The following is a 19,881-nucleotide window of genomic DNA, read 5'->3' as shown; positions in this document are numbered from 1 at the left end:
GCGGCGGCGGCGGCGACGGGGACGCGGCGCGGTTGCCGCAGGGGAGCGGCGGCGGCGGCGGCGGCGGCGGCGGCGGCGGCGGCGGGCGCGAGGGGCGGGGCGCTCTCCGCAACTTCTGCCGCTGCCTCCCGGGCGCTCTCGGCCGAGCCACTCGGCGGCTGAAGTCTGCGAGCGGTACGAGCGGTGCGGTGCGGCCAGCCGAGCCCGGCCCGCCGGCCCCCGATCCCGCGCGTCCCGGGGGTCCGTCGGGTGCTGGAGGCGCCTCCCGCAGGGAGTCCCCGGGTGGCCGCGCTCCCGCGTCGTCCGCTGCTGTTGGGGGACCGGGACGTGCGGGGCCGCAAGGCCGGGCCGGGGCGCCCTCCAGCGGACTGCGCGGGCCCCATGGCTGGGCCGAGCGGAGCGGAACCGACGAGGTGAAGCCCCCGGGCCGGCAGCCGGAGCGCGTGGCGGGGGCGCCGGCTCCATGGGCAGCGACGCACAGCGGCACGATGGTGGACGTTAACAGCAGCGGCCGCCCGGACCTCTACGGGCACCTCCGCTCTTTTCTGCCAGAGGTGGGACGCGGGCTGCCCGACCTGAGCCCCGACGGCGCCGGCCCGGTCGCGGGCTCCTGGGCGCCGCACCTGCTGCACGGGGTCCCTGAGGTGACGGCCAGCCCCGTGCCCACCTGGGACGCACTCCCGGACAATGCCTCCGGCTGCGGGGAGCAGATCAACTACGGCAGCGCCGAGAAAGTTGTGATCGGCTCCATCCTGACGCTCATCACGCTGCTGACGATCGCCGGCAACTGCCTGGTGGTGATCTCTGTGTGCTTCGTCAAGAAGCTCCGCCAGCCCTCCAACTACCTGATCGTGTCCCTGGCGCTGGCCGACCTCTCGGTGGCCGTGGCGGTCATGCCCTTCGTCAGCGTCACCGACCTTATCGGGGGCAAGTGGATCTTTGGCCACTTCTTCTGCAACGTCTTTATCGCCATGGACGTCATGTGCTGCACGGCCTCGATCATGACCCTGTGCGTGATCAGCATCGACAGGTAAGGGCCGGGCTGCCCCGTCCCGGGGTCCGCCTGGGGATGTGCTGGCAGCTCAGCCCCACACACTTGCCTTTCTTGGTCGGATAAACCAGACTCCCCTGCGGGAGGAAGGGCTGCGCTTACCCGCCCCCCCCCCCACATCAACCCGACACCAACCAAACAACTTCAGTTACAGCGTAGCCTATATACACCTTTAAAAGAAGAGCTCGAAATGTTCTGGTTTACGGTAGTGAGAATTTTAAGACCAAAGTTAAGAGTATTTTAAGCGTTAGAAGTTCCACCAGGGGGTCCCTTGTCTTGGTTTTCAGAAGGAAGGGATTTGATCCTCTCTGAGCCTGACAAACCCTTGCTGTGAGCCTGAAAGAATCAGTTCTTACTTTAAGAAATCAGCGGGAGAAAAGCCACCTTGCTTTCCTGATTGCACAAGCTACTTCTCAGGCCAATAAAAAGACCTAGAATGGCCCCAAAATTGGGGGGTCTACATGTTTTAACGTTGCACCTCTATGATTGCTGATTCTGAGTCACATTCTTTTGGAAGTCTGGTTTTACTGTCTGGCAAGGCTGTCTGTATCCTCCAGGCTTACTGGAACCTTATTCCCTGTCTGAATGGTTGGTTCCAGCATTTCATCATATCCCTTGGGAATCTTCTCTTGAGAACTCCCCCACTGGAGTAATTGAAACAGAGGCTGACTGTCAGTCAGGGATGCTGGGGGAAAAAATTCCTGTCTTGGATGTCAGATTGGAATAGGAGACCTGCAAGGTTTCTTCAGACTCTAGGATTACAAGATTCTGCAGTGGAGCTAGTCGTTGGTCCTAGAAATATTGTGCAGTTGACAACTTGAAGTACGGTCCTAATGCTCGGGGAACAAAACAACTCTCTGCTTCTCTGGAGACTGAAATAGTAAAACCTTAATATTCACAGTTGGAGTTTTGCTAGTGTTTTAAAACCAGCACAGGCTGGTATCCTGTTGTGTTTAATGATACAGAGAAACAGTTGCTTATTTTCTTAGTGGACCTACAGAACCTTTAAACGTGTAGACCTTACAGCAAAGGAGAAATAATTGATGCCTCCACACTTAAAATGAGAGTGTCTCAAAGGATGGTGTAGCACAAAACTGAAGTTTTCCTCCTTTTCCTCCCTGTAAACACTGCTATATTGTGTGTGTGGGTTTTTTTTTTTTGTTTTGTTTTGTTTTTTAATATTTAACATGTTGTGCTATTTTACTGCTTGGCCAGTGTTTATAGTTACTGAAGGAAGGGGATATTTTCAGGGAAGAAAAATACATTGTATTTGCATTTAGTTAAAGATCTAGATTATTTAAAAAAATTGATCCTGCCATTTTGTATGTTATGTTAGGAGCTTCTAATAGCAAACAAGGAATGATTTTTAAGAGTAGAGCATGAACTGCATACGTGAGAATATTAGCTCCAAACTTGACAGCTGAAGTTCTGAATGAGTGTAGTTAAGCATGACCACAGATATGCATTTACAGTCTGACTGCAGTCTGGCTGTGGCAACAGGAACGGGAGAGTGCAGTCAATGTACACAGTAAGTATATGCTTGAATTATAAGCGTAAAAATCCGACTGTTCATCCAACGAAAACGGTGCTTCTTGCATGAATGGAGTCCTTTTAAATGGAACTTAGTGTAATAAAGCGAATAACAATTTCTGCTGCAAGTAATGCATTTATAAGCTTTTTTCATTTCGTAATTGATAAATGATAAACAAACAGCACAGTGTGCTAATTTGTCTCCTAGGATGACCAGGTTTGGGTGGGACCACACTGAGATTCCTGTACATGAGCTAAAGGTTTTCTTTACTCATGATGCACATGTGACTTAGCAGCAGCAGGAACATCTCCAATACAGAGATGAGGTTAATCCTTTCTTTTTTTTAACATCTTTATTGGAGTATACTTGCTTTACAATGGTGTGTTGGTTTCTGCTGTATCACAAAGTGAATCAGTTATACATATGCATATATCCCCATATCCCCTCCCTCTTGCATCTCCCTCCCACCCTCCCTATCCCACCCCTCTAGGTGGTCGTAAAGCACCAAGCTGATCTCCCTGTGCTATAAAGCTGCTTCCCACTTGCTATCTGTTTTACATTTGGTAGTGTATATATGTCAATGCCACTCTCTCACTTCATTCCAGTCCCAGCTTACCCTTCCCCCTCTTGAGAATGTCCTCAAGTCCATTTTCTACGTCTGCGTCTTTATTCCTGCCCTGCCTCTATGTTCTTCAGAACCATTTTTTTTCTTTTTTTAGATTCCATATATATGTGTTAGCATATGGTATTTGTTTTTCTCTTTCTGACTTACTTCACTCTGTATGACAGACTCTAGGTCCATCCACCTTGGCCAGAGCTTCTAATTTCTTTGTCAGCTCTATCCTTACGATTGTCACAAATTGTGTTAACATAGGGATGAAGATTCTGTCTCTTAGTTTTTTTTATGAGAATTGCCCCGTTGGTGAATTCTGCTTAACAGTTATCTTAGAAGATGAATATGTCATTTATTTAGATAAAATGAAGAATTTATAGCATCGGAAGACACAGATTGCCTTTCTTCCAAGAACACACAGAACTAAAAATGAGAAAAAGGAAAATGCATTTGTTATTGGTTGACTGATAAGGTGCATTATTTCTATTTTTTCTTCAGTTCCATTGTGGAATATGGCCAATGATATAAAAGTGTGCTAAGAAAATATGAAAAGAATTTAATCTTCATTCATCCATTTATCCATTCTCTCTCGGGCACCTAATATGTGTTACGCTGTGCTTCGTGCAGCATAAGCAAAGATGAATAATAATATTCTGAGCCCATGCTATATTACAAGAATTTGGTTACCTGTTGGGCATTTAACCTGTCTAAAATGGAACATTTGATTTTTCTTAACCCCTCCCCACCATGCTGGGATGCTTTCCCAGCCTTTTCCAATGGAATTTCATGCCCTTCTTCTTCACAGGCTTCAACACTCTGATCCCCACCGTTTATAGATAGTGACCCATGATCATTGAAAAAGTAGCAGCCATTGGATGGAAACTACTTTGTCTTTCCACCACCAAACGATTTTTCCTGCATCTCTACCGTTTTTATTTCCTTCCAGTTAAAAAACAAGAAGACACTGTATCCCAGCAAAGACCAAACCACCTGCACTTCACATCCTATTCCCTCTCACATTCTGGAGGACTTCGTTTTTCCCTTGAGCCCTCATCTCTTCTTTGCCTTCAGTGTTGCCTCTCAACAGGGTCAAGCTTGATATTCCATTTTTAAGAACTCCTTCTTTGGCTTCACTCCTCCCTCCAGTTACTGCTCCACTTCACAGTTAAGCTGCTCAAAGAACTGTGACCACAACCTGACTTTATTTCCTTACTCCTCAGATAGGTGCGTTTGACCCTCACTAGGTCTGCTGTAATACTTTAACTGGCCTTCCTGATTCCACTTCTGTCCAGTCTTCATCCATTGCCTATGAAGAAGCTAGAATGGTCTATTTTTTTTAAAATGGTTTTAAGTGAGATAACATTTCCCTGTAGTGAAATGCACAGATATTAAATGTACATTTTGATGAGTTTTGACAAATGTATGTACCCATGTAACCAACACTCCAAATAAGATATAGAATATTTTGTCATCCCGGAAAGTTTCCTTGTGCCCTTTTTAGAATAATCTTTAAACAATAGAGGTCAAATTATCTTTTATATACAGTTTAAAAACATGCAAAACAGTTCTATATATTGTTTAGGTGAACTGACATAAGGAGTCAAAGTATAAAATAGTTCAGAGGAATGGTGAGCACCAAATTCATGAGAGTAGTTATCTCTGGTGGGGTGGGTGGAGGTGTAATCAGGGAGTAACATACATATCAATGATATCGGTCATACTTTGTTTCTTAATCTTGATGCTTGATACAGTCTTGTTATCCCGCATATAACTTTCTGTACTTACGAAGTATATTTTCAAACGATTTTTTGAAATACATACAGAAAAGTGAACAATCCTAAATGTAGAACTTGATGCATTTCCACTAAGTGAACCCATGGAGGTAATCTGCAGCTAGATCAAGAAATTGAACATCACCAACCTCCTAGAGGTCCCCTCTTGCTCTTCTCCAGTTTCTAATACTCCCAAAGATAACCATTGGCCTGACTGTTAGCATCATAGATTAGTTTTTCTTGGATAAAACCTCATAAAATGGCATCATATAGTGTGTACTCTTAAATCTGGCATCTTTTGCTCAATAATAATGTCTGCTGTGCGATTCATCCATAGTTTTTAGCCTGTCAATGTTTTATTCATTTATTTTTGCTGAGTAGTATTCCATTTAATTTGCTTATCAGTTCACCTGTAGATGGTCATTTGCATTGTTTCCATTTTCTATATATCACTAACAGTGCTTCTATAAATATTTATTTATGTCATCCTGTGTACATATTGTCATTCCTTTTGGGTAAATATAACACTGGATTATAAGGTACCTTATTGAATTTTAATTCTATATACCCCCTGACATCTTTTGTGTTATTGTCATGCATTTTAATCTATATATTTTAAAAACCTATTAGATATTATCTTTATTGTTATTTTAAGCAGTCAGTATTCATTCTTATTTACCCACATGGTTACCTTTTCCACTGCTCTTTATTTTTTCCTATATTATCATGCCTTTGTCTGGGATCATTTTCTTATGCCTGTTAGACTTTCATTAGCATTTTTTAAAGTGAGGGTTTGCTGGTGACAGATCCTCTCAGTTTTTACTTATCTAAAAATGTCTTAATTTTACTATCATTTTGAATGATATTTTCTCTAAGTATGGAATTCTATGTTTGAGTTTTTGTTCAGCACTTTAAAACATTATTCCATTATCTTCAGGCTTCCATCATTTCTGTTGAAAAATTAGTCATTTACCAACATTGTTATTACTTCTTTGAAGATAATGTGTCTTTTTTCCTCTGGCTGCTTTCAGGATTTTCTTTTTGTCTTTAGTTTTTATACATTTTTCTGTGATGTCCCAAGGTTTGGCATTATTGATTATTTTCTGTTGTTTATTTGCTGTCAGCCCTGCTGAGGTTCTTAGTAACTTTTGTATTTGTGTATTGATATCTCTAATCAGTTTGCTAGTATCTCTTTAAATACTTTTACTATCCTCTTCTTTCTTCTTCTGCGTGTTCAAAGTTACATAATTTAGATTGTTTTACTTTATCACACATGTATCTTACACTCTTTTCTTTCTTTTCCATTTTATATTTTTCTCTGTTCTTCAGCTTTGAAGAATTTTGACCTACCTTCCAATTTATTAATCATCTCTTCTGCTCTGTTTAATAGGTTGTTTGCTCTTATCTATTGAGTTCTTAATTTTAGAGTACTAGAAATTATATTTGATCTTTATTTTTTGCATTTGATCCTTTTTATTGATTCTAACTCTCTGGTGAAATTCTTTGCCTTTTCACTGAATTTCTCCAACTTGCTATTTTACTTCTGAGCATATTAATCATAGTTAGACTCTTTTTCTACCAACTCTAATATCTGAATCACTTGTGGTTTCTTTGTGTGTGATCTTTCCCCCCGCAACCCCGCCCTCAGCTCTGGGTTTTGGCTTTGTGTCTTGGCATGCTTAATAAACTTTAATAGTATACTCAACATTTTGTATGAAAAACTGTGGATGTTGTATATGATGTTATTCTACTCCAGAGAAAATAGCTTCTAGGCAGGCATATTGGGGGACTGATTATTGTAATCCAGTTAGGGACTTAGCTGACCGTAGGCTTTGTTTTAGTTTTGATAAAGCTGTGTCTGCCACTGGCCAACGCCTCTTTCTAAGGTGTAGCTTTCTTGGAACTTCAGCTAAGAGCATAGGGGGTTCTCAATGACTTCTCCCCTTGGCTAGTTCAGAACTCTGTTTCTTTCTCTCCTTAGCAGTGGGAGACTATCAAAACTCTCACTGAAAGTTTTTTTGGGAGATTTCTCCTTGGCTTCTTAGCCTCCTGCCCTGCACAGCTTCAGAATTCAGCAAATGTCTTGAGAGGAATACGAGCCAAGTGTTGGGCATAGTTTTCTGTTCCTTCCTTCTTATTTGGATCTTGGCATCTCAGGTCTCTAATTTTTGTTTTTCTTTCCTCAAGGGACTACTAAAATTTCCTCTGATATTTTTGCCTCTTAATAGCATTTCTGTTGAGGCTTTTTGCCTGGATCCTCAGCTCCTTACCCCTCACCTAGTTTAGGCAAATGTCCCAAGGGAAAGAGTGGCTGCAGAATTTTGGCTCATCTCTTTGTGGTTCTCTCATTTCTAGGATTTTGTCCCCTCCACTCCTGGTTTTCTCAAAAACTCTGTTATGCCTTTAGGCAGGTGTGTGTGTTTGTGTGTGTGTGTGTGTGTGTGTGTGTGTATTTGTGCTTTATCCAGCTTTTCTAGTTGTTTTCAGCAGAAGCATTGGTCTGAAGCATTAAGCAACCCCATCATAGGTAGAAGTGGATGTGTGCCTGAAAGATTTTAAATGTATGCAGATATAGAAATATAATGATGTAAATTTTGTGCTTAAAACCCTTCATTGGCTTTTCATTTCACTAGGAATACAATTCAAAGTCTTTAGCACACCTACAAGGTCCCTGATTTATTCCTCCCTTACTTCCCAACAACATTTTGTACTGTATTTCACCTTGCTTTCCATAGTATAGTCATATCGACCTTTTTCAGTTTCTCCATCATGCCAAATTCTTCCTACATCAGGCCTATTCCATGTAAGCCCACCAACTAATATATTTGCAATACTATGATTTCATGTCTGGAGTTCTGTTCCCTAATACATGTTTTTTGATCCCAACTTGGATAGCTTAAAAGTGTTAAACCCTCTAAGATGGCAACAATTAAAATGTCTGAAAAATACCAAATATTGGCGAGGATGTAGAGCAGCGGGAACTTTCGTACGTTACTAGTGGGACTGTGAATTGGTGAACTACTTTGAAAATAGTTTGCCATTATCATGTAGTGTTGATGATACATACACCCTATGACTCTGGGATTCTATTATTTTACCACTAGGTATATGTCAGAGAGACTCTTGTCACCAGAAGTCTTGTACAAGAATATTTATAATATCCACAAATTTGAAACTCCCAAACTTGAAATAATATATAAGTGTATCTGTAGTAGAATGGATAAATCAATTGTGGAACATTCACAGAATAGAATACTATTGAGTAGTGGTTATCAAACTTGAGCATGCATCAGAACTATCTGGAGGACTTATTAAAACACAGATTACTGGACCCCATTCCAAGAGTTTCTGGTTCAGTAAGTCTGGGGTGGAGCCCAATTATTTGCATATTTTCATTTAAACAAATTCCCCAATGATTCTGATGCTCCTGGTTTTGGGACCTTACTTAGAAAACTGTTGCTATATAGCAATGAAAATTGTTGTAGTAAAATGAATCTCACAAAGTAATGTAAACAATTTTTTATTATAAAATTTTTGAAACTTATTTAAGAGTCAAGAGTATAGTATAAAGAGCCTAATCTATCCATCACCTAGCTTCAACAGTGATGAATTTATGACCACCGTATTCAAAGTATACTTTGCAACTCCTCCTTCCTCACAGTATTTTAACTCAGATGTCAGACATCATGTAATTTCACCCATAAATTCTTTGGGGCCACAAACATAATGCTGAGCAGAAGAAGTGGAGTCCAGAAGAACACATGATTCCATTCATATAAAAATGAAAGAAACAACATTGTTTAGAGACATACATAAGTGTAAATATCGTAAAGAAAAGGAAGGAAGTATACATCACGAGAACAAGGATAGTAGTTAATTACTTCTGGGTGGGAAGGAGGGGTGCTGTGATCAGAGAGGTGTGCTTTTGAGGTGGTGTAATGTTTTATCTCTTGCCTGTAGAGGTAGTTACATGAGGGTTCACTTTAAAAATTACTATTAAAATATTCATGTACATTTTAGGCACTTTCCTACATATGTATTTTGTTTTACATTAAAGGGACAGAAGTATTTATTTGATGACATCTTGTGAGGTGTATATGGGTTTACATCCGATGTATGGTTAATCTGAGCGGATACAGTTATTGTTTTAATGCTCTCAGCATCCATTAGTTTTTAGCCTCATGTTTGAGGGCAGGGGTCATTTTTGGGTTGTCCACAGTTACAGGAACTCCTGTGGCTAACTTGCAAGAGCCATAAGCTTGAGTTCTGACTGGTGTCTGGCTGAAGCCTTGCTTCCTTGCCAGGTACTATGACTCATTTGCTTCGATGATCGGAGTTCTGCTCTTGGCCTTAATTCTGCTGTGATCAGCAGTGCAGGGTGCATTCTGGTTTCTCTGGATCCCCTTTATCTTTGAAGGAAGTCATTCTTGCTCATCTCTAAAATTAATTTTCAGCTTGTATATACACTTTAAGAGTTGATAGAATCCTCTTCTTTCTGTCTTTTTCTCCATCTTGTCACCTGGGCTGTGAGTATGGTGGCTAGAGCTCTGGCCTTCATCTTGGTCAAGACAGACAACCAGAGCCACACTTGGGAAGGAGAAGCAGTGCACTGGGAGGGTAGCCGGGATTCTGGAGGACTGTGGACGCCACAGGATTGCGGGACTCTGACTTCTTACTGATGGATGAACAGATACCATCATGTTGTCTGTCATAACTGCTAAACCTAAGTGCCAGTTTCTTATCTTATGTGCTTATCCTTCACACCATTGTCCATATACACTTCCTAAAACATCATTGTGAGGTGTCACTGTGCCATTCTCCTTTAGGAATAACAACTACCATTTTTGAGGGTCTTTTGTGCTACATAAATTTCTAGAGATTCACATAATATCTCATTTAGTCTTCACAACACCTTTGTAAGGGCATTTATTGAGGCCTGTGCTGTCTTTGAGGTCGGCTGGCCAAAGGTATAGGAGACAGAGTGTGAACATTTTAAATCCCATTCTGTAGATGAGGAAGCTGAGGGAACACACACATTGTATGTGGCAGGAACACCATCTGAATCAAAAGCCCATATGTGTTCCTCTACATCATTGTAGCCATTGTCTGCTATATAAAGAGAACATTGTTAAGATAGCATTCAAGGCCTCTTGTGACTTGACGCAGCCTTCTTTATAGCCTCAACCTGACTAATCCCATCATAGGCATCCTCCCTTTTAACAAGATGTCAGAACAGAACTAATGTTCTTACCCCCCAAACTTCTTCCTCTTCCAAGGTTCCCATCCCAATAAGTGGCATCAGGCTGCACCCATTTGCTTTGCTAGACATTTAGGTATCACTTTTGAAACTTTCCACCCAGCCCTCCCCTGTCACCAGTGCATCGCCAGGTCCTGCTCACTGTCCCTTCACTTTTCTTCTCCCCAGTCCCAGCGCCAGACACTCAAGCCAAGCCTCTGCCATCTTTCACTTGGACCATGCGAAGTAGCCTCCCAGGGCTTTCGTGTATCTACCCTTGCTGCACATTAATGCAGAGTGTGTAACCTTAGCTGCACGTTAGAATCACCTGGGCAGTGCTCGGAGCCCATCTCTAGAGATCCTGATGTAATTGGTCTGGGTGGACCTTGGCATCAGGATCTTTGAAAATATCCCCCAGATGATTCTAATGTGTATTCAGCCAGAGGGAGAAGCCCTGAGTTAGCGTGATCTTGTAAAAATGCAAATGCGATTCTATCCATGGTTCCCAAAGTTTACTTGCACATTAGCATCACCTAGGAATCTTCAAAAAATTCCAAAGCCCATACCCAGGCCATACACAAACCCAACTGATGCACAGTCTCTGGGGGTGAGACTCATGCATTATATTCTGGAAGCTCCCTAGGTTAACGCAATGTGCATACAGGTCTGGGCGCTGCTGAACTATGCTGTTCTCCTCTTCAAACTCTTTAATGGGTTAGTGAGTTCCCCTGCTCTTGGGATAAGTTCCTAAAATTTTAATATGATTTAAAAGATCTTATAATCTGACTTCTGCCTATCTCACTAGATCAGGGGTTGGCAATTTTTTTCCACAAAGAGCTAGATAGTAAATATTTTAGGCTTGTATGCCATATAGTCTCTGTCGCAGCTCCCCAACTCTGCCACTGTAGTGTGAAAGCGGCTATAGACAATATGTAAATGTACGGGCATGGCTGTGTTCCAGTAAAACTTTATTTATGGCTACTGTAATTTGAATTTCATAAGATTTTCACAATGTTATTAAATATTAGTCTTTTTAATTTTTTTCAACTATTTAAAAATATGAAAACATTCTTAGCTGGTGTGTGTGGGGAGGCTATACAAAAACAGAAAGGGACCAGATTTAACCCTGATGGAGTTTGCCGACTTCTGCCAAAGTGTCTGTTCAAGTCAGTTCAATTCTCTAACTATCGTGTAGGTCGTCTCTCTTCCTCCCCTGCCCCCCTTCCCCCCCCCACCCCCCATATTCTGGCAACTCTGAGCTTGTTTCTATTCCTTGAGATTTTGCAATTCAGGGACTTCACAAGTCTTTTTATTGCCTACTCCCCACCCCACCCCGCTGACACACTTATGTGCCTCTTGGGCTGGTTCATTCTTATCACTCTTCAGACAGGTCCTCAACTAGATGTTACTGCCTCATGGAAGCATTCCGAGAATCCCCAGACTATCTTAGACAGTCTTATAACTCCCTGCATGTTTTCTTTCTTGCACTCACCTCAATTTGTAATGACTGGTTTGTGAAATTAATTGTAATGGATTCATGATTTGTGGGGTCATCCATACAGCAGGCATGGTAGGACCAGGGTCTCTCTTGTTGGAGACTGAATCCCCAGCCCCCAGCATAGTACTTGGCACATAGTAGGTGTTCAGTTAATCCGTGTGGATTGACTGAGGAAGGAAGGAAGGAAGAGAGAGAAGGTGGGTGCCTCTGATTCCCAAATGTCTGGCCTTGCCTTCTTTTTTTTTTTTTACTTTTTTTTTTTTTGCGGTACGCGGGCCTCTCACTGCCGTGGCCTCTCCCATTGCGGAGCACAGGCTCCGGACGCGCAGGCTCAGCGGCCATGGCTCACGGGCCTAGCCGCTCCGCGGCATGTGGGATCTTCTCAGATCGGGGCATGAACCCGTGTCCCCTGCATCGGCAGGTGAACTCTCAACCACTGCGCCACCAGGGAAGCCCTGGCCTTGCCTTCTTATTCTCCAGCTTCTTATGAAATATTCTTCTTGGTGAAGTTTTTTAGGGAAACCAAATTAGAGTCAGGAGATTGTATAATGAAACAGAAGCAGCGTGGAGGCAATGGGACAGTCCCATCAAGGCATAGTAGGCTGGTGAGTCACTTTCTGCTCTCCACGTGGGTGAGGAACACTGACATAAACAAAGCCCTAGTGATGCAAAAGATTTAGCAGCTTAGAGCCAGGAGTCAGCTCTTTATTGTCATCATTGCTGTGCCATGAAGCAGGGTGAAAAGGTAGGCAAAATGAAGCAAAAATCCCAGATCCTTTTCGTTTCAATGAACAAAACATATTTCAACCAAGCTCATGCATCCCAGAAGGAAAGCCATAGGTGTCAGGCATGAAGGAGATACCCAAGTAGGGAAGCACAGTAACTGACAGTCGCAATATCATTTATTGAGCACGTACTATGTGCCGGGCCCAGTGCCACGGGATTTATGTGATGCATCTCATTTCATCCCCATGACCACTCTGTGGTTACTCTCATCCCTGCTACTCCTGCAGGGTGAGGAAAGGGAGGCTGAGAGAGGTTAAGTAACTTGCCTAAGAGCATGCAGGAGGAAAGCAGTGAATCCTGCTTGGCTGAGGGAAGGTCTGACTCCATCTCAGAGGGGTGTTGGCTTTGTGAACATCATCTCTGAACCATGTCAAGTGATAAGTGTTTTCTCCTGCTGTTCAGACAGGACAGTGATGATGTTAATAATAATTATTATTATATTCGTATCAGTCCGTAGTCTCTTATCTAATATCCTTGGGGCCAGATGTGTTTTGTCACAGTTTTCTCTAGTGTTCATCCATGGTATCTCCCACTCCAGTCCATCTGTTAGCTTTGGGGTTATGGTCAAGGTGAGGTCGCTGTGGAATGTTAAGATCCACATCTTCATAGTTTTAAGTTAGATGAGTAGGAGGTCCTAACAAAGAGGCCAAGTGTATATACGTGTGAGTGCGTGCGTGTGTGTGTGTGTGTGTGTGTGTGTGTGAGAGAGAGAGAGAGAGAGAGAGAGAGAGAAGAGGGGTGGAGAGAGGATTAGGTAGGTGGTGGGGATATGGATGGAGAGAGAGAAAGAGAGGGAGGAGAGGTGAGAGGGAGAGAGAGGATACATGGGCGAGCAAGCTAGAGGAGATGGTGGGGGTGAGATTTATTTACTAAGCAAACCCTTGTTGTTTGCCTACTGGGTATTGAAGTACTGTGGGGATACAAAGCTGAATAAAGACGCAGCCTCGTCCTCAAGAGGTTATCTAGTTGAGCCTAAATTAAGATTATTTTATTCACACACCAGAAAATTTGGACCTTTAAAAAGTTAGGTTGTACATGCTGCTTTGCAGTCAATCCCTGTGCGATATGACCTTTCTTGAAAGAGTTTATGATTCATTTAGCTTCTGTTTGCAAACAATTGGCTAGTTTGAGCACTTCCATCAATAAAACCCCCAGGACTCTATGGTCTGTTTTTGAACAGCCTTTCTGTGCCTGGAGAGTTCTTGTTAAGGACTGCTGCAAAACGAGGACTGCTAGGTCAGAACTAAGCGCTCATGCTTCTGATGTTGCCTGTTGAAGTACAGGATGCCAGCCTCTGGGGGCTGAGCAGCTGTGGGACTTTGGGGGAACATCTCCAGTGCATCTATTTGGGGAGCTTATATTTGCCCATTTAGCCGGTTTGTATTCTCACTTTCATCCTGACCTCTGTTCTGATTCAAATTCTGTATTTCTGGGCATTCTGATAATATTTCCCAATCTTTCAAAGAGAGGCAGCTGGATAGCTTTCTTCCTTCCAAATGGTTCTTTCGTCTGGAGCATCAGGCAGAACCGTCCACCTAAAGGGGGCTATCAATATTTATAGCCTATCATGGGGAGACTTAAATGGCATGCTTCAATCCATCTAGAATCAATCCAGCCCAGCTGCCTGAATATTTCAGAATTGTATTTTGGGAGATGTATGTTCTATACGTTAGGTTTGAAAAAGTCTCTGATATTCTCAAGAGAAGTCTTTGCAGATTCTCCCGTTTAATAAACAGATTACCTCACGGTTTTATACTTGATAGTTTTCTGAATACTGCCAGGCTCCTACCACTCTGGCTTCCTTTCTGGGTCACAAAGGTGATAGTCCTTTGTTAGCAATTTCTTCTTTTTTTTTTTGTATTTTATTTTATTTATTTTTTTATACAGCAGGTTCTTATTAGTTATCCATTTTACACATATTAGTGTATATATGTCAATCCCAATCTCCCAATTGATCACAACACCCCTCCCCCGCTGCTTTCCCCACTTGGTGTCCATATATTCGTTCTCTACATCTGTTTCTCTAATTCTGCCCTGCAAACAAGTTCATCTGTACCATTTTTATAGGTTCCACATATATACGTTAAATACGATATTTGTTTTTCTCTTTCTGACTCACTTCACTCTGTATGACAGTCTGTAGATTCATCCACGTCTCTACAAATAACCCAATTTCATTCCTTTTTATGCCTGAGTAATATTCCATTGTATATATGGACCACGTCTTCTTTATTCATTCATCTGTCAATGGGCATTTAGGTTGCTTCCATGTCCTGGCTGTTGTAAATAGTGCTGCAATGAACACTGGAGTGCATGTGTCTTTTTGAATTATGGTTTTCTCTCGGTATATGCCCAGTAGTGGGATTGCTGGGTCATATGGTAATTCTATTTTTAGTTTTTTAAGGAACCTCCATACTGTTCTCCATAGTGGCTGTATCAATTTACATTCCCACCAACAGTGCAAGAGGGTTCCCTTTTCTCTACACCCTCTCCAGCATTTCTTGTTTGTAGATTTTTTGATGATGCCCATTCTAACTGGTGTGAGGTGATACCTCATTGTAGTTTTGATTTGCATTTCTCTAATAATTAGTGATGTTGAGCAGCTTTTCATGTGCCTCTTGGCCATCTGTATGACTTCTTTGGAGAAATGTCTATTTAGGTCTTCTGCCCATTTTTGGACTGGGTTGTTGGTTCTTTTAGTATTGAGCTGCATGAGCTGTTTATATATTTTGGAGATTAATCCTTTGTCCGTAGATTCGTTTGCAAATATTTTTTTTCTTAATTTTTTTTTTTTTTTTTTTGCAGTATGCGGGCCTCTCACTGTTGTGGCCTCTCCTGTCGCGGAGCACAGGCTCCGGGCGCGCAGGCTCAGTGGCCATGGCTCACGGGCCTAGCCGCTCCACGGAATGTGGGGTCTTCCCAGACTGGGGCACAAACCCATGTCCCCTGCATCGCCAGGTGGACTCTCAACCACTGCGCCACCAGGGAAGCCCCGTTTGCAAATATTTTCTTCCATTCTGAGGGTTGTCTTTTCGTCTTGTTTGTAGTTTCCTTTGCTTTGCAAAAGCTTTTAAGTTCCATTAGGTCCCATTTGTTTATTTTGTTTTTATTTCCATTACTCTTGAGGTGGATCAAAAGAGATCTTGCTGTGATTTATGTCGAAGAGTGTTCTTATGTTTTCCTTTAAGAGTTTTATAGTATCCAGTCTTACATTTAGGTCTCTAATCCATTTTGAGTTTATTTCTCTGTATGGTGTTAGGGAGTGTTCTAATTTCATTCTTTTACATGTAGCTGTCCAGTTTTCCCAGCACGACTTATTGAAGAGACTGTCTTTTCTCCATTGTATATCCTTACCTCCTTTATCATAGATTAGTTGACCATAGGTGCGTGGGTTTATCTCTGGGCTTTCTGTCCTGTTCCATTGATCTATATTTCTGTTTTTGTGCCAGTACCATGTTGTTTTGATTGCTGTAACTTTGTAGTATAGTCCGAAGTCAGGGCGTCTGATTCCTCCAGCTCCATTTTTTTCCTTCAAGACTGCTTTGGCTATTCAGGGTCTTTTGTGTCTCCATACAAATTTTAAGATTTTTTTGTTCTAGTTCTGTGAAAAATGCCATTGGTAATTTGATAGGGATTGCATTGAATTTGTAGATTGCTTTGGGTACTATAGTCATTTTTACAATATTGATTCTTCCAATCCAAGAACATGGTATATCTCTCCATCTGTTTGTATCATCTTTAATTTCTTTCATCAGTGTCTTATAGTTTTCTACATACAGGTCTTTTGTCTCCCTAGGTAGGTTTATTCCTAGGTATTTTATTCTTTCTGTTGCAGTGGTAAATGGGAGTGTTTCCTTCATTTCTCTTTCAGATTTTTCATCATTAGTGTATAGGAATTCAAGAAATTTCTGTACATTAATTTTGTATCCTGCAACTTTACCAAATTCATTGGTTAGCTCTAGTAGTTTTCTGGTGGCATCTTTAGGATTCTCTATGTATAGTATCATGTCATCTGCAAACAGTGACAGTTTTACTTCTTCTTTTGCAATTTGTATTCCTTTTATTTCTTTTTCTTCTCTGATTGCCGTGGCTAGGACTTCCACAACTATGTTGAATAATAGGGGTGAGAGTGGACATCCTTGTCTTGTTCCTGATCTTAGAGGAAATGCTTTCAGTTTTTCACCACTGAGAATGATGTTTGCTCTGGGTTTGTCCTATATGCCCTTTATTGTGTTGAGGTAGGTTCCCTCTATGCCCACTTTCTGGAGAGTTTTTATCATAAATGGGTGTTGAATTTTGTCAAAAGCTTTTTCTGCATCTACTGAGATGATGATATGGTTTTTCTTCTTCAGTTTGTTAATATGGTGTTTCACATTGATTGATTTGCATATATTGAAGAATCCTTGCATCCCTGGGATAAATCCCACTTGATTGTGGTGTATGATCCTTTTAATGTGTTGTTGGATTCTGTTTGCTAGATTTTGTTGAGGATTTTTGCATCTATATTCATCAGTGATATTGGTCTGTAATTTTCTTTTCTTGTAATATCTTTGACTGGTTTTGATATCAGGGTGATGGGGGCCTCCCAGAATGAGTTTGGGAGTGTTCCTTCCTCTGCAGTTTTTTGCAAGAGTTTGAGAAGGATGGGTGTTAGCTCCTCTCTAAATGTTTGATAGAATTCACCTGTGAAGCCATCTGGTCCTGGACTTTTGTTTGTTGGAAGACTTTTAATCACAGTTTCAATTTCAGTGCTTGTGATTTGTCTTCATATTTTCTATTTCTTCCTGGTTCAGTCTTGGAAGGTTATACCTTTCTAAGAATTGTCCATTTCTTCCAGGTTGTCCATTTTATTGCCATAGAGTATTGCCATAGAGTTACTTGTAGTAGTCTCTTAGGATGCTTTGTATTTCTGTGGTGTCTGTTGTAACTTCTCCTTTTTCATTACTGATTTTATTGATTTGAGTCTTCTCCCTCTTTTCTTGATGACTCTGGCTAATGGTTTATCAATTTTGTTTATCTTCTCAAAGAACCAGGTTTAAGTTTTATTGATCTTTGCTATTTTCTTTGTTTCTATTCATCTATTTCTGCTCTGATCTTTATGATTTCTTTCCTTCTGCTAACTTTGGGTTTTGTTTGTTCTTCTTTCTCTAGTTCCCTTAGGTGTAATGTTAGGTTGTTTATTTGAGATTTTTCTTGTTTCTTGAGGTAGACTTGTATTGCTATAAACTTCCCTCTTAGAACTGCTTTTGCTGCATCCTATACCTTTTGGATCATTGTGTTTTCATTGTCATTTGTCTCTAGGTATTTTTTGATATCCTCTTTGAGTTCTTCAGTGATCTCTTGGTTATTTAGTAACATATTGTTTAGCCTCCATGTGTTTGTGTTTGTTACAATTTTTTTCCCTGTAATTGATTTCTAATCTCCTAGCATTGTGGTCAGAAAAGATGCTTGACATGATTTCAATTTTCTTAAATTTACTGAGGCTTTATTTGTGACACTAGATGTCATCTATCCTGGAGAATGTTTCATGGACACTTGAGAAGAAAGTGTAATCTGTTGTTTTTGTATGGAATGTCCTATAATTATCAATTAAATCTATCTGGTATGTTGTGTCATTTAAAGTTTGTTTCCTCATTAATTTTCTGTTTGGATGATCTGTCCATTGGTGTAAGTGAGGTGTTAAGGTCCCCCACTATTATTGTGTTACTGTTGATTTCCTCTTTCATAGCTGTTAGCAGTTGCCTTATGTATTGGGGTGCTAATATGTTGGTTGCATATATATTTATAATGGTTACATCTTTTTCTTGGATCTATCCCTTGATCATTATGTAGTGTCCTTCCTTGTCTCTTGTAACATTCTTTATTTTAAAGTCTATTTTATCTGATATGAGTATTGCTACTCCAGCTTTCTTTAGATTTCCATTTTCATGGAATATCTTTTTCCATCCCCTCACTTTCTGTCTGTATGTGTCCCTAGGTCAGAAGTGGGTCTCTTGTAGACAGCATATATATGGATCTTGTTTTTGTATCCATTTAGCGAGCCTGTGTCTTTTGGTTGGAGCATTTAATCCATTCACGTTTAAGCTAATTATTCATATGTATGCTCCTCTTACAATTTTCTTAATTGTTTTGGGTTTATTTTTTATTTTTTTATTTTTTCCGGTACGCAGGCCTCTCACTGTTGTGGGCTCTCCCATTGCTGAGCACAGGCTCTGGACGCGCAGGCTCAGTGGCCATGGCTCACGGGCCCAGCCGCTCCGCGGCATGTGGGATCCTCCCAGACTGGGGCACGAACCCGTGTCCCCTGCATCGGCAGGCGGGCTCTCAACCACTGCGCCACCAGGGAAGCCCCTGGGTTTATTTTTGTAGGTCCTTTTCTTTTGTGTTTCCCACTTAGAGAAATTCCTTTAGTATTTGCTGTAGAGCTGGTTTGGTGGTGCTGAATTCTCTTAGCTTTTACTTGTCTGTAAAGCTTTTGAGTTCTCCATTGAATCTGAATGAGATCTTTGCCAGGTAGAGTAATCTTGGTTGTAGATTCTTCCCTTTCATCACTTTAAATATGTCATGCCACTCCCTTCTGGCTTGTAGAATTTCTGCTGAGAAATCAGCTGTTAACCTTATGGGAGTTCCCTTGTATGTTATTTGTCGTCTTTCCTTTGCTGCTTTCAGTAATTTTTCTTTGTCTTTAATTTTTGCCAGTGTGATTACTGTGTGTCTCGGCGTGTTTCTCCTTGTGTTTATCCTGTATGGGACTTTCTGTGCTTGGGTGGCTATTTCCTTTCCCATCTTAGGGAAGTTTTCGACTATAATCTCTTCAAATATTTTCTTGGGTCCTTTCTCTGTCTCTTCTCCTTCTGGGACCCCTATAACGCGAATGTTGTTGCGTTTAATGTTGTCCCAGAGGTCTCTTAGTCTGTCTTCATTTCTTTTCATTCTTTTTTCTATATTCTGTTCTGCAGCAGTGAATTCCACCATTCTGTCTTCCCGGTCACTTATCCATTCTTCTGCCTCACTTATTCTGCTGTTGTTTCCTTCTAGTGTATTTTTAATTTCAGTCATTGTATTGTTCACCTCTGTTTGTTCTTTAATTTGTCTAGGTCTTTGTTAAACATTTCTTGCATCTTCTCGGTCTTTGCCTCCATTCTTTTTGCGAGGTCCTGGATCATCTTTACTATCATTATTCTGAATTCTTTTTCTGGAAGGTTGCTTATCTGCACTTCATTTAGTTGTTTTTCTGGGGTTTTACCTTGCTCCTTCATATGGTACATAGCCCTCTGCCTTTTCATTTTGTCTGTCTTCCTGTGAATGTTAGCAATTTCTTGACAGAAAAATTGCCTTTTCTTATTATGGGAGTCCTAGGGGATTCATCTCTTCACATCTTCAGTATTTATTGA

General features: G+C 41.4%; 1 protein-coding gene across 5 annotated transcripts in view; it reads left to right on the top strand.

Moving 5' to 3' along the window:
* Positions 1 to 364: 364 nt before the first annotated feature.
* The window catches only part of HTR7 (5-hydroxytryptamine receptor 7), a 93,352-nt gene continuing 73,835 nt past the window's right edge, over positions 365 to 19,881 (top strand). For all 5 annotated transcript variants that reach the window (XR_003433824.1, XM_027112018.1, XM_027112017.1 and 2 more), the window contains exon 1: positions 365 to 1,030. Coding sequence is in view for 4 of the 5 variants with exons in the window: in XM_027112018.1 (XP_026967819.1) it covers positions 489 to 1,030 (542 nt within the window). In the remaining variant the exon portion in view is untranslated. The remainder of the gene's footprint in view (positions 1,031 to 19,881) is intronic.

This window comes from Aethalodelphis obliquidens, unplaced genomic scaffold (genome assembly GCF_003676395.1).
Source record: "Aethalodelphis obliquidens isolate GAN/ISIS:26980383/991018 unplaced genomic scaffold, ASM367639v1 scaffold11, whole genome shotgun sequence".
Lineage (NCBI taxonomy): Eukaryota > Metazoa > Chordata > Mammalia > Artiodactyla > Delphinidae > Aethalodelphis > Aethalodelphis obliquidens.
This window is presented reverse-complemented; position numbering and strand designations above follow the sequence as displayed.